The following is a 16,167-nucleotide window of genomic DNA, read 5'->3' on the forward strand; positions in this document are numbered from 1 at the left end:
AAATATCTGAGACTTAAAGGACAATGATACTCAATCTACATGAAGATATCATTCTATTTGTGTGTACGAGTGAGGAAATGTACAGAAGGATTTATACGTATTTTCCTCATTTATAATTATATATTTAAAAGAAAATGAGCATATATAGCCTTGACAATTTAATAATATTTTGTAAACATGGCAGTTACATTTATGTCACAATTATGTATACATAATATTTGTATTCATATTCTTATATATCTGGATATTATGATTATTATCATTGCCAATATTGAGTACTTACTATGTACCTAACATACTTTACTATATTATTCCTAGTTCTTATACTAGTTCTGTGAAGTGGATCAGTTCAGTTCAGTCGCTCAGTCGTGTCCAACTTGGTGACCCCATGGACTGCAGCACTCCAGGGTGCTCCTGGAGCTTGCTCAAACTCATGTCCATAAAGTCAGTGATGCCATCGAGCCATCTCATCCTCTATTGTCCCCTTCTCCTCCCGCCTTCAATCTTTCCCAGCATCAGGGTCTTTTCCAATGAGTCAACTCTTCGCATGAGGTGGCCAAAGTACTGGAGTTTCAGCTTTAGCATCATTCCTTCCAAAGAAATCCCAGGGCTGATCTCCTTCAGAATGGACTGGTTGGATCTCTTTGCAGTCCAAGGGACTCTCAAGAGTCTTCTCCAACACCACAGTTCAAAAGCATCAATTCTTTGGTGCTCAGCTTTCTTTATAGTGCAACTCTCATATCCATACATGATTACTGGAAAAACCATAGCTTTGACTAGATGGACATGTTTCAGCAAAGTAATGTCTCTGCTTTTTAATATGCTGTCTAGGTTGGTCATAGCTTTTCTTCCAAGGAATAAGTGTCTTTTAATTTCATGGCTGCAATCACCATCTGCAATGATTTTGGATCCCCCACAAAAATAAAGTCTGTCATTGTTTTAATTGTGTCCCCATCTACTTGCCATGAAGTGATGGGACCAGATGCCATGATCTTAGTTCTCTGAATGTTGAGTTTTACGCCAACTTTTTCACTCCTCTCTTTCACTTTTATCAAAAGGCTCTTTATTTCTTCTTTGCTTTCTGCCATAAGGGTGGCATTATCTGCATATCTGAGGTTATTGATATTTCCCCCAGCCATCTTGATTCCAGTTTGTGCTTCATCCAGCCAAGTACTTCGCATTATGTACTCTGCATATAAGTTACATAAGCAGGGTGACAATATACAGCCATGATGTACTCCTTTACCTATTTGGAACCAGTCTGTTGTTCCATGTCCAGTTTTAAATGTTGCTTCTTAACCTGCATACAGATTTCTCAAGAGGCAGGTCAGGTGGTCTGGTATTCCCATCTCTTTCAGAATTTTCCACAGTTTGTTGTGATCCACACAGTCAAAGGCTTTGGCATAGTCAATAAACCAGATGTTTTTCTGGAACTCTCTTGCTTTTTCAATGATCCAACAGATGTTGGCAATTTCATCTCTGGATCCTGTGCCTTTTCTAAATCCAGCTTGAATATCTGGAAATTCACTGATCACATACTATTGAAGACCAGCTTGGAGAATTTTGAGCATTATTTTGCTAGCATGTGGAATGAGTGCAATTGTGTGGTACTATGAACATTCTTTGGCATTGCATTTCTTTGGAATTGGAATGAAAACTGACCTTGTACAGTCCTGTGGCCACTGCTGAGTTTTCTAAATTTGCTGGCATATTGAGTGCAGCACTTTCACAGCATCATCTTTTAAGATTTGAAATAGCTCAATGGAATTCCATCACTTCCACTAGCTTTGTTCATAGTGATGCTACCTAAGGCCCACTTGACTTCCCATTCCAGGATGCCTGGCTCTAGGTGAGTGATCACACCATCATGGTTATCAGGGTCATGAAGATCTTTTTTGTATAGTTCTTCTGTGTATAGTTCTGCCACCTCTTCTTAGTATCTTCTGCTTCTGTTAGGTCTATACCATTTATGTCCTTTATTGAGCCCATCTTTGCATGAAATGTTCCCTTGGTATCTCTGATTTTGTTGAAGAAACCTCTAGTCTTTCCCATTCTATTGTTTTCCTCTATTTCTTTGCATTGATCACTGAGGAAGGCTTTCTTATCTCTCCTTGCTATTCTTTGGAACTCTGCATTCAGATGGATGCATCTTTCCTTTTCTCCTTTGCCTTTAGATTCCCTTCTTTTCTCAGCTATTTCACAAATGAGAATTCTAACCCAGCAAATTAAATCACTTGCTCAAGTTTACAAAGCACCATTAAACAATAAAGTAGAATTTCAAACCCATGTTTATCTCTCTCCAAATTTCATAAGCTGCATAGCTTTCTTGTTTTATGATCTGTTTTATTTTTTTATTTTAATTTTGGCTGTGCTGTGTGGTATGTGGGATCTTATTTCCCTGACCAGAGATAGAACCCACACCCCCTGCATGGAAGCAAAGTCCTACCCACTGGAGAGCCAAGGAAGTCCCCTATGGCCTGTGTTATTTATTTTTTTTAAATATAAATTTATTTATTTTAATTGGAGGCTAATTATTTTACAATATTGTATTGGTTTTGCCATACATCAACATGAATCTGCCACGGGTGTACACGTGTTCCCCATCCTGAACCCCCCTCCCACCTCCCTCCCCATACCATCCCTCTGGGTCATCCCAGTGCCCCAGCCCCAAGCATCCTGTATCCTGCATCGAACCTGGACTGGCGATTTGTTTCTTATATGATATTATACATGTTTCAATACCCCTATGGCCTGTTTTAAATTGAAAGTATGTCTTCATACAAATTGTGAGAGTATACTGTGGAAGATATGTACATTTAAATTAAATGCTCATATTTTGTAAAGGAGATCCATGAATAATATATCAGGTCCTCAAAAAGAATTTTACCTTCAACTTTTTAAGAAATTCAGATTATTTTTCTTAGACTGCTGAATCAGTTTCTGTAGCTAATTTTTCCAAAAGATCCTAATATTAAAGTTAACATTGCAGTTCACTAATAGCAAACTATTTTTGCTACTTTGAGTATTTTTACAGGGTGATAATTGTGCCAAATGAAGACGTTGAGATTGCATAATTTTTAGGTTAATATTAGCATAGTCCTACATTGTTTTCTTTTTTTCAGAAGCAGTGCAGGAATAGCATACCCTGAATATTCTTCCAGCATGACAGAACTGTCAAATATTGCACCCTTTTCCCAGTCCTTGGTCTGTTAGGACTTTGGACTATAGCAAAGGTGTTTGTAAAAGAGAAGAGCAAAGGAGATTTGTGAAATACCAGAGACATTAGCCATATCAGAGATGTTTCTACTTGTCTTTTTATAGCTACTTAAATAAACAGATGTCAAGTGTAGGTGAAGATATACCTACTTATTTGGGTACTTATATATTTATCTCAGAGATATTTAGGGTATCTCTCCCTAAGCCAAAATAATATGCTTAGTCAAAACCCCCATATTCTTACTATACACTTAAGTCAAGCTCTTGATTTGTGTAATACATACATACATACATACATATATATATATATATATATATATATATATATATATATATATATATATATATGGGTATCTGTGTGGTTTTGTGAGTATTTAAAATTCAAAAAGTCATTATTTAAGATAATTGAAGCTTTCCCATGCAGCTTTCTCTATTTTAACCTTCTTTTTTGAAAATCTACCTACTTGTAGATAGAAGTAAGTACTATAACACTGATTTTTAGATTCCTTCCAGATATGTATACCAATTAGAAACAAGAAAAATTGAAAAAAAAAAAAAAAACACTTTAGAAATCTAAAGAATTTTAAGATTTCTTTAAAAATTTCTAGAGATAACCTGAAGTATTTGTGAATCCTTACAAGTAATGCCATAAGCATTGATTTAACTTTATCATTATTATTTTTAAGTTATTAATGTTGTGTTCTTTGATATAAGGTGAATTTTATCAATATAACTTTATTCTGAGACACCCCTCTTAAAAAAGTCATAGTCCTTAAGTAAATGTTCATCTTCAGAGTTAAATTAGACCTTGGCAAGTTTGTATAAAGTGCATTAATTTTGTAGAATGGTATTGAGCTAGATTATCTGTATTTAAAAGTCATTCTGTGTTTTCTGTTAATAAGAGCTACATTTTACTGAAACTATATTGACATATTTGAAATGGTTTATGATGTAGACTAAGATATTTTTAAGCTCTAAATTCTGTATCAGTGTTTTAAAATGTGCCAATTATTAAGTTGTTTTTAACAATAGTACTGAAATGTTATTGCTATCTATAGCTTACAGTATACATTCATTCTTGTCAAAGTGCTGTGTAATGCAGGCAGTATTATCCTAGTTTTATTTATGGTATACCTAGATACAGAGCGGTAAAATAGTGTACCCAAGCCTTCATGGCTCCTAAAAGGAACCAAAAAGAGCCAAAGCAAATTACTTATGAACTCTTTTATTCATTCGTTTATTTTTTTAAATTTTATTTTATTTTTTAACTTTACAATATTGTATTGGTTTTGCCATATATCGAAATGAATCCGCCACATGTATTTAAACACTTATATGTGCCAGGAACTTTGCTTAGGACTAGGAACTCAAAAGTCAATGAGGTGTATTCCTTTCTGAAAAGGCTCAGAATCTGCTGGGAAATACAGCTCTGTAAATACATAATTAGAACATGAAGTGATATATTAATAGAGGTTTTTGTGCAGTGAGAGGAGTTTGTCTTAGGCAGGGGAGACAGGCCTCATAGAATAAAGTGACGTGGCAGAAGGGTGGCATTCTAAGATAAAGCAAAAGGCCCAGGTTAAAAGGATAGTAGGAGAAAGGTTGGATTGTTATGGAAGTTTTTGAGATATTCAGTGTTTGTAAGTGTAGTATATACACCATGGACTATGTAAATGTCTATGAACATTCATGTTGGAACCAAAGAGAAAGAAGGGATGGCGATGTAGACATAAGTTCAAGAGTGGTCAGAAACTGACTAGGGAAAAGTGAGTTGGGATATCATGAGGAAAAGTTGTTAGAGGATTTCAAAAAAGGCTATGGAAGTGGGGCTGGAAGGAAGAAGTCAAACTGAAGAGTCATTTCTGGTTTAGAATTTATAGGGTATGGAAATCAGCATGGTGAGAAAGAGTAAAGGATAATCTCAACATTTCTAGCATGAAAATCCTTAACTAAAATTATGAGAATTAGAAAAGAAAATAAGGATTTGTAAACAAGTCATGTTTGAGGTTCACATAGAATGTTCTGATGAGGATAATTAAAAAAAAAAAAAAAACAGCTAGATACAGTGCTCAGGTGAGGGTTAGAACCTGGGGATATGTGCTAATCAGTTTATACAGGAAGGGTAGGTGAAGTACAGCCTGTGGGTCAAATCCTGCCCAACACCTGTTTTTGTAAATAGAGTTTTATTGGGATCTAGCCAAACCCATTTATGGCTGGTGTTGGGTTACAGTGGGCGAGCTCAATAGCTGTAATAAATGTTGCATGGCCAACAAGGCATAAATTATTTATTTTCAAGTACTTTATAAAGTTTGCCAACCCCTGCTCTAGATATTAGTTGAACCTTTAAGATTCAATGCCATTGTATAAGGAAATACCCAGAGAGGAGATCCAGATCCAAAGAGTTCACCTATAATAATCAGGTGAACTAGATTTTGTTTTGTATTTTGAGGGAAAAAATATCCCTGTTCCCTTTAAGCAATGCAAAAGAGTCCCCTATAATTGGAAAGGGTCACTTTAAGAGTCGATGTCTTAAAGAGTTCACATAAGGTCTGTCTATTCTGTTTGTTCAGGTGGCAATAAATGGAAACATTATGAGAAACAGTTGAAATAGAATGGGTGGAATTTCAGCAGTGAAGAGAGGGAGTAGAGACCAGAGAATGAGTTCCTGAACTCCAGTATTATAAACACTGTGAGAAACAAACTCAAAGAACCACTCCAAACTGGTGAAGCCTAAGAATCAGACTCATAACCCAGAGAGAATGAAACATAAAATAAACTGGGTGTTTCAAAATAATATGTCGATCCAGAGCTGTAAAAATGCTAGCAGTGGATATATCGAATCCAATAAAACTGAATGAGAATGCTTACTTTAAAACACTGTATTTGTTTATTTCTTTGCCTAGCTCTATCAATATTTCAAATTATGAAAGTTTTATTTACAATGAGAGAATCCCCGATGGCTCAGTGGGAAAGAACCAACTTGCAATGCAGGAGATGAGGGTTCAGTCCCTGGGTCGGGAAGATCCCCTGGAGGAGGAAATGGCAACCCACTCCAGTATTCTTGCCTGGGAAATCCCATGGGAAGAGCAGCTTGGCGGACTACAGTCCCTGGGGTCGCAAAGTATCAGACACAACTGAGCTACTGAGCACAATAACAGGCAGAGTTGGGGGGAGGGTGTGTGAAGTAGGATAGAAGCTTACTTTTCACAGCACACACTTTTATTTTTCCACTGTACACCATTACTTTGTTGTGTTTGTATGCCTTACCTTACAAATTAAAATAGATCCCCTGCTGAGAAATATATTCTATTTCACACTGCATACAAAAATATAATGCTAGAGGATTATACATCTGAATGGGAAAAAGCAAACTAACAAAACTTTCATAACAAAGTAAAGGAGTATATGTAAATGAATTTTGGATAATGGAGAATTTCTTAAATAGATATATAAAGTACTAATCATAACATAACAAACTGGACTATACTGTATATTAATAACTTCTGTATATCAAAAGACAGCATTGAGAGAGTGAAAATGAAAGTCACAGAGTGTGAAAAAACATTTGGAACACACATATAACTAATATAATGTGTGTATCCATAATCATGAAGCAGTCCTATAAGTTTTTAAGAACAATCTGAAAGAAAACTGGGAGAAGTTCTTAAAATGTGGGAAGGGACACAAAGAAGAATTCTGAGCTGCAGACAATGTTTTATATCTTGATCTGGATGCTAGTCATAGAATGATCAGTTTTAGTAAATAATGAATGTGCTTTTTCAATAATTTTATTTATTTATTTATTTTTAATTTTATTTTATTTAACTTTACAATATTGTATTGGTTTTGCCATATATCAAAAAGAATCTGCCACAGGTATACATGTGTTCCCCATCCTGAACCTTCCTCCCTCCTCCCTCCTCCCTCCCCATACCATCCCTCTGGATCGTCCCAGTGCACCAGCCCCAAGCATCCAGTATCGTGCATCGAACCTGGACTGGCGACTCGTTTCATATATGATATTATACATATTTCAATGCCATTCTCCCAAATCATCCCACCCTCTCCCTCTCCCACAGAGTCCAAAAGACTGTTCTATACATCAGTGTCTCCTTTGCTGTCTCGTATACAGGGTTATTGTTACCATCTTTCTGAATTCCATATATATGCGTTAGTATACTGTATTGGTGTTTTTCTTTCTGGCTTACTTCACTCTGTATAATAGGCTCCAGTTTCATTCACCTCATTAGAACTGATTCAAATGTATTCTTTGTAATGGCTGAGTAATACTCCATTGTGTATATGTTATTTTTGAATGTGCTGGGTCTTCATTGCTGAATGGGGTTTTTCTCTAGTTGTGGTGAGGGATGGCTACTCTCTAGTTGTAGTGTGTGCGTGGGCTTCTGGTTGCAGTGACTTCTCTTGCTGTGGAGTATGGGCTCTCAGGCTTGCAGGCTTCAGTAGTTGTGGCACATGGGCTCAGTAGTTGTGATTCCCAGGCTTTAGAGCACAGGCTGTTTTGTGGTGCACAGGCTTCGTTGCTCCATGGCATGTGGGATCTTCCCAGACCAGGGTATGAACCCATGTCTCTTGCATTGCTAGGTGGATTATTTACCACTGAACCACTAGGGAAGATCACAGATGTGTTTTATGTTTCACAGTAACATAAGACTTTTGCCATCTTCACAAAATAAGAAATACAAATGACCAATAAACATGGAAAAACTTGAATGAATTTATTGGCCAACCCAATACTTGCTGCTGCTGCTGCTAAGTCGCTTCAGTCGTGTCCAACTCTGTGCGACCCCAGAGATGGCAGCCCACCAGGCTCCCCCGTCCCTGGGATTCTCCAGGCAAGAATACTGGAGTGGGTTGCCATTTCCTTCTCCAGTGCATGAAAGTGAAAAGTCAAAGTGAAGTCGCTCAGTCATGTCCGACTCTTAGCTACCTCATGGACTGCAGCCTACCAGGCTCTTCTGTCCATGGGATTTTCCAGGCAAGAGTACTGGAGTGGGGTGCCATTGCCTTCTCCAAACCCAATACTTAGGTTTTACTAAATAATTGGATTATTGGGGAAGCTGGGATCAGGGGGCGGGGGCGTGGGAAGGTACTATGGTTTGGGGCAAATGACTAATTTAACTTATATTTATCAGCTCCTCTAATTTGGACTATGAGACTTTAGCCAAGATCCCTCCCACTCACCTAATCAAAGATGAAATATGTAGGAGGCAGTACTTAGCAGCCCAGTGCTGAGTTTGCAGACCTTAAGTATAAAGCTACAATGGATTATGTCAGAAGGCTACTAGGGTGTTATTTATTTAAATCTATTTCATGGAATTCAACACCACCTTAATGGCCTGACAGTGTTAAAGTATGTCCCAAAGTACCTAAATTACTCCCTAAATGTAATTTATGCTTGAGAATAATCTGACTAACTTGATTTAGAACAGCAGGAAATAAGTTATGCTGCACATAAATGAAGCAGCAGTGTAATTTTAAATACTGCTTGCATAGTGTATGAGAATTTTAATATTTGCAAAATTTTAAAAATCACTTGATTTATTATCCATGTGTTTATACTGACATTTTTTGTCCTTTATTTAGGCAGGTCTACATTACCTCTTGCTGTCAGGAAAAAAAAAATGCAACAACTTTTTTTTTCCCCTCTAGTAATAATACAGAGAGTAAAACTTACACTTATTTCCCTTAATGGTATTTGTAATATCTTTATGTATTTCCTGTTGTAGCTGCATTTTCCTTCAGTCATGGATGTCCAGTTAATGGAATGAGAGGAATTTAGGGAGCGTAGTGAGTGACTAGAGATTAAATTTATAAATGTAACATTGTAAAACTAGCAAAATTTATATCTGTTCATTCAGGATGTTCCTTAATGGGAGAGAGTTTAATTTTATAAGTAGGCATGATAAAAAATGAAATTTTACACAGTAAATTCAAGAATAGATTTATGCTTGGTTGTTAACAATACATGTTAAAATGCTAGAAAGTATGTTTAAAAATTTTATGTGATGCTTGAAATGGAGTTTAAAATATTATTACTCACATTAAATGTCATCACATGTAAAGTGCATGCTTTTATTCTTTAATATTTTGTTTCAATAGAGTTACTCATTTTAACATTAATTTTAATAATAAAATTAAATCAACTTTACTGTTTTCAAAGTTTTAGCAGTTGCAGACTATTGAATGCTCTATAGTAAGATATTTACAAAGTGACAGTATAAGTATTGCTGTGGCCAAAAAGTTCGTTTGGATATTTCTGAACGATGTTAAGGAAAAACCCGGATGCCCTTTTTGGCCAACCTAATGGTTCATGTCAAGTCTTTAAGTATGCAAAGATTCAGCTTGCAGGAGTTGAGTGAAAATGGAGTAAAGGGAAAGAGGGCATTTCAGGCACACTGGACTAATGTACAAAGTCACGAAATCCTGAGACAGTAGGGCATGGGGGGAAGGGGAGACTGCAGAGAGTCCTTGGTGGCTGGCAACTTCATCCTGCCCCATTTTTGTGGACCTGGAACACAAATATAAGTAGAGAAGCCTGAGTGTTTCCCTTATGTTCGTATCTCCAACTTTGTCTTGCAGCCCTAAGAGGTACCATGATCAACTGTGTGGGCCCTGATGGTTTTCTTCTCTTGGAGAAACTAGATGATAGATAAACTGTGAAGAGGCAGAGGGGTTGGGTGGGAGGAGACTTTGTGGAATCTTCTAAAAGACGGTCACTGCCAGTGCAGTGAGTGGTGGAGGCACACATCTGCAGCAGCCTAGAAGGAAGAGTATTTACAGCCCAGATGTTGAAGAAATAATCACCTTCCAGGACATAAAAGCATTGGCAAGAGGGTAAATCTGGTGGTTGGGTAATAGAAAAAAGCAGAATAGGAAGCGGGCTGATGACTGTAACAGAGGTGGAAAATGACCAAATGACAACTCCTCTGTGGTCTGGTTAGCCTCAGTCTGTTTCTCAGTGTATAAAGATGGAGATGGTAGTTGTTAGCATGTGAGATTGCCTTTTAAAAAATATTGTGCTTAGTGAAGTAAGTCACACAGAGAAAGATGTTATCTATGTTAGCAGTATGTTCTCTCTTATATGTGGAATCTAAAAAATTAAAATAAAAGAATGTGTATAAAAAAAACAGAAACAAAATCACAGATTCAAAGAATATACTAGTGGTTAACTGTGGGGAGACCAAGGGGGAGGCAAAATAAGGGTATGGCATTGAGACACGAACTACTACGTATAAAATAAATAAACAACAAGGATATAGTGTACAGCATAGGGAATACAGCCATTATTTAAAAGATAGCCATAACTTATTTTTTTTTTAATTTTTTACTAGGTATTTTATTTTTTATTTTATTTTAATTTATTTATTTTAATTGGAGGCTAATTACTTTACAATATTGTATTGGTTTTGCCATACATTGACATGAATCTGCCACGGCTGTACATGTGTTCCCCATCCTGAACCCCCACCACCACCTCCCTCCCCATCCCATCCCTCTGGGTCATCCCAGTGCACCAGCCCCAAGCACCCTGTATCATGCATCGAACCTGGACTGGCGATTCATTTCACATGTGATAATATACATATTTCAGCACCATTCTCCCAAGCCATCCCACCCTCACCGTCTCCCACAGAGTCCAAAAGACTGTTTTATACATCTGAGTCTCTTTTGCTGTCTCGCATACAGGGTTATCATTACCATCTTTCTAAATTCCATATATATATGTTACTATACTCTATTGGTGTTTTTCTTTCTGGCTTACTTCACTCTGTATAATAGGCTCCAGTTTCATCCACCTCATTAGAACTAATTCAAATGTATTCTTTTTAATGGCTGAGTAATACTCCATTGTCTATATGTACCACAGCTTTCTTATCCATTCATCTGCTGATGGACATCTAGGTTGCTTCCACGTCCTGGCTATTATAAACAGTGCTGCGATGAACATTGGGGTACACGTGTCTCTTTCAATTCTGGTTTCCTCTGTGTGTATGCCCAGCCATAACTTTAAATGGAGAATAGTCTACAAAACTATTGAATCACTATTGTACACCTGAAACTGATATGATATTGTAAATCACCTGTACTTTCCATTTAAAATAAATTTTACTTATTGTATTTTTCTAAATATTCAAAGTATGAAGTATGCATTTCAGGAAAACTTAACAATATTAATATATATATATATAATGAAAATTAAAATCAACTATAGCCTCACCAAGACGATACCATGCCAACTATGACTCACTGTATTTTAGATTCTCATTTAACAGCTCTCTGACTCCAGTGATTCAAATGCCTGTAAGACATACACAATGTACAATTCCTTTTTATAGGGAATACATTCTTCAGATGTATTCTTAAGTCATGTTTTGGGTATTAGCACTGAAAATATAGGAAAACAAAATTATTATTAACCATGCAAACATTTCCAAGATCATTTTGTGGCTGATGGATATAAAACATTTGATCAACTATAAAATGCCATTATTTATTAAAGATATAATTATTTTATAAATTTATTTTTAGTAGAAGGATAATTGCTCTATAATATTATATCAGTTTCTGCCATACATCAACAGGAATCAGCCATAGGTGTACATACGTCCCCTCCCTCTTGAACTTCCCTCCCACCTCCCACCCTTTACCACCCGTCTAAGTTGTTACAGAGCCCAGGTTTAAGTTCCCTGCGTCCCACAGCAAATTCCCATTGGCTATCTCTTTTACATATGGTAGCGTGTATGTTGTCCATTTGTCCCACTCTCTCCTTCCTCCCCGCCTGCCTGTGTCCATAAGTCTGTCCCCTATGTCTACATCTCCATTATTTATAGGCTAGTGATAGAGACTATCTCTCTTGGCTATTATTAGCTGCCTTTTTATGCTACCAAAATACTGTTTTAGATATTTTTAAGGTGAAAATACAGTTAATCATTAAATGTAATACCTGATAGAATGCATGATAGAATACATGTAGATATATAATTAAATAGTGGAAGAAAATAAGAAAAAAAAAAAAGCCTTACAACTATCACTTTGAATTGTTTAATTTGGTGAAAATTCATCTTGAAAAAAGGAAATCCCAGAAAATTTAATGTAAGGTGCTAAAGGACACCACTGGAACCAGAGGGATCTGAGTTAGAATTCCAGGTCTGCCATTTAATATCTATTTACCTTTTGGTAACTTACTCAGCATCTCACCTTTCTCCAGTGAAAAATGGGAATAATAATTGGTATGTTGCAGAGGGTGTTGCAGGAGTTAATGGAATGGGATATGTAAATCCACAGACCCCAGTGCTTAGTTTATAATGTGAATTCCATTCCTTTCCTAGTAAAACGATAGGGAATTGTGACATTATTTGGATCCTAAAATTACTTAAATTTCCCAAGGGGAGGTAGAGATCTGAGAAGATCCTCAAGATATTCAAAACTAATCCATTGCATCTTAAGAATAGATCTCAGAGAACTGTACAGACAGCTGTACTATGAGGTCACTCAATAAGCAGGAATTTTCAGGATGGCTTTTGTTTCATGCTGGCAAATGCCTGTTTGGACAGGCCCTGCAGACCCAGTAGATCATGAGCCCACAGACTTTAAAACTTGCACTGTATAGTATTTTTCTTTTTTTGTATTTTTCAACTTGTCAGTACATTAGAATCACCTGGGTGCTTTTAAAAATACCAATGTCAGGGTCCCACCTCCAAAGATACTGGTGCAATTGTTCTAGACTGGGGACCCAAAATCAGTGTTTTATTGCTATTTTTTTATTTTATAATGCCCTATGAAAAGACTCTGATGCTGGGCGTGATTGGGGGCAGGAGGAGAAGGGGACGACGGAGGATGAGATGGCTGGATGGCATCACTGACTCGATGGACGTGAGTTTGAGTGAACTCCAGGAGTTGGTGATGGACAGGGAGGCCTGGCATGCTGCGATTCATGGGGTTGCAAAGAGTCGGACACCACTGAGCAACTGAATTGACTGACTGATGTGATTTTTATGTGCAAGTCTCTTAGCAAAAACATAAAGCCTTGACTCATATAATTTCTGGCTCAGTCTCTTCTGTGACCAGAAATGACCAAATAGTTCCTTCTCAATGTTCTTTTCATGTGAGATGTTGACACATTACCTTTCACAAAATTCCTTCAGCATCACAATTTAAAATGCTAGTGGATACAATGCAACTAAAAGGAGAAAGGAAGACTAGTATACCAGTTAACTGGTAGATTTCTTACATCTAAGCCAATGTACAAGTTACAGCTGTCATCCTGAATGCTTGAAGATTTTAATGAGCAGACACTTTTAGCTCAAGATATGACTGAAATTGACAGACTTTATGAGCTAATTTTTGATCCAGAAAATCTTTTGAAATTTAGTATCTAGCTTCAAAATAATTTATTAGGTATTAATGTACTTTTAAATTTCTGAAATTTTATTAAAATTAAGTATTCTCATAGGGAAGAAAACCCTAATATTCCATAATAATTGTCTCTATTTTCCTCTCAGTCACAAAGTGTATTCATTTTGAAGGGAAATGGCAACCTTTTATCAAATGTTTTAATTCATCCTATATTCAATATTAGTTATTTATGTTAACTGAAACTGACATATACAAATGTGAGAAACTATCAAAATAATAGCTTTATTAATGTAATAACATATATTCTATGTCCATATAATCCATTTATTTTTCTTGATCCCTAATTTTTATTTCTAGGCAATTTGACAGATCTGTTGAAAAATGGCGACGGTTTCATTATGATATGAAGATATTTAATCAATGGCTAACAGAAGCTGAACACTTTCTCAAAAAGACACAAATTCCTGAGAACTGGGAACATGCCAAATATAAATGGTATCTTAAGGTAAGTTTTTGAAATCTCTTTTTTTCAGACTGTTTTTATCTCCACCACAACATCACGACTGCTTAACTTCTTTAAGTTCAGGTTGTGAAGGATGATGGAAATTTATATTTCCTGACTTTTGTTGTCAGCACCGCACATGCTAGAATTTGTCATGATGATCATTTTGGAACGTTTTGTGTCAGGATGAGAGTCTAGACATAACCGGTTTATCTGATGAACTGCAAAGTGTAATTGAATCTTGAATACAGAGAAACATCTTACAGCAGGGTGTCCTGTGGCTTTAGGGCAGTGTGTGGATTTTGTCCAGGAGGAGAACTTGTGGTGTACTTGGTAATAATGTAGTCACTAGACATATCCGTCATTATAAAATTACAGTTCTGTTTCCCTAAAGACAGTCTGTGGTGATGTAGCAATATTTCTATATATTCTATTGACAAAATTTCTTCTGAGATAGGCCAGAGGCCAAAACAATACAGTAAATTGGCAGTACTTATTGACTGTTTATGGGTTTTGTTAATGGAAGTGCAACATATGGATTATAACCATCATACAGTTTAATTTCAACTGGCTGTGTCTTTTGATTATGTAGATAAAGTGGATTGTGGAGGTTATAATTTAGGTTATAAAGTATATGGCTTAAGTATAAGAAATACTGGGTTCACTACACCAAATCTTAGGTACTTTTGCAATATTTTTTAGTTCAAATTGTTCAGGTAGCAATTTTCAGTCAAGGAGATTTGAACTGTGGCCAGTTTTTGAATGCCAGAAAATATTGATTAAGACAGATGAAAGCAAAGAAAAGGGGGTAATACATTAAATAGTCCAGGCATTTCAAAATGCTGGGTTCATAAAAGTAATATCATTTTCAACTTAACAATTCTCCTTTTTCGAATATTTTTTGCATAGAAAAGATGCCTTTTGATATTAAAGTAACCATTTATACACCCCTATATATATGTAAGCTATGTAAATGTAGAAAATTAATATTGTAAAATTTTGTGTAATTATGTGTATATCAATCAAATCTTTATACTCATCAGCATTACCATTGCAGATAGAGGAAATTCATCGATTTCTAATCTGACATCATACAGAAAATATATTTTTAATAGCACTAAAGTGAATTTTGAGCCAATGTAGCATCACCAGGTCTCTGACTTAAAGAAAGAAATATAAGGTATTTTGGGGGAGATTTATAAACCTCTTGCCATTTTGAAAGATGTCTGTCCCAAGGTAGTTATACATATTAATCTGTTTTGTTATAAAAATAATATATACTCATTATAAAAAATGAGGCACTGTAGAGGTGTATTGTAGGTAAATATATACCCACCTTCTACTCCACAGAGAGTGGTTGTTTTGATATGGATATTGGTATATATTTCAGCTTGTCATCTCACTCAGCAATGGATACAGAAGGTTTATTAGGGAGTGTTTTTGGGAATTGAGCAATGGGTTTATGATATTCCTTGGTATAGTTTTCTTCATGTTTCTTATTCTTGTGGTCTGTTAAGCTTCTTGGATTTGTGTGTTCATAGTTTTAATCAAATTTAGAAATTTTAAAGGTGTTACTTAAAAATAATATTTTTCTGCTCCTTGCCCTTTTCAGGGACTCTGATAGCGTATATTATGCCACTCACTGATGTTCTGTTCTTTTTATTTTCAGTCTTATTTTCTCTGTAATTCATTTTAAATAATTCCTATTGTCAAATGGACCAATCTATTTTTTAGCTTATCTAGTCTGTGGTTTATCTCATCTAGTGTATAATTTTAACCTCATACATTGTTGTCTTGTGTGATTCAATACAATGCTGAAATGTGGTTTGAGAATTTTAACATTTTCCATGTTAATATCTTAACAGACCTCAACATTCAATCTTTACCTTCTGGGAAATATGGAATACAGTTACAATAACAGTTATAATGTTTCTTGTCTACCAGTACTATCATCTCTGTCTATTTTCGGTCAATTCCAATTATTTTTTCTCCTTTCTATGAGTGTTATTTTCCTGCTTCTTTGGATGACTGGTAATTTTTGATTAGATACCAGATGTGAATTTTAACTTGTT

The 16,167-nt window shown here is 35.9% G+C and overlaps 1 protein-coding gene across 9 annotated transcripts in view; it reads left to right on the top strand.

Annotated features, from left to right (window-relative positions):
• Positions 1-16,167, top strand: part of DMD (dystrophin) — a 2,362,639-nt gene that overhangs the window by 1,148,488 nt on the left and 1,197,984 nt on the right. For all 9 annotated transcript variants that reach the window (XM_070783459.1, XM_070783466.1, XM_070783462.1 and 6 more), the window contains one exon: positions 13,951-14,098. In XM_070783459.1, the coding sequence (XP_070639560.1) occupies positions 13,951-14,098 (148 nt within the window). The remainder of the gene's footprint in view (positions 1-13,950; positions 14,099-16,167) is intronic.

This window comes from Bos indicus, chromosome X (genome assembly GCF_029378745.1).
Source record: "Bos indicus isolate NIAB-ARS_2022 breed Sahiwal x Tharparkar chromosome X, NIAB-ARS_B.indTharparkar_mat_pri_1.0, whole genome shotgun sequence".
In the NCBI taxonomy this organism is placed as follows: domain Eukaryota; kingdom Metazoa; phylum Chordata; class Mammalia; order Artiodactyla; family Bovidae; genus Bos; species Bos indicus.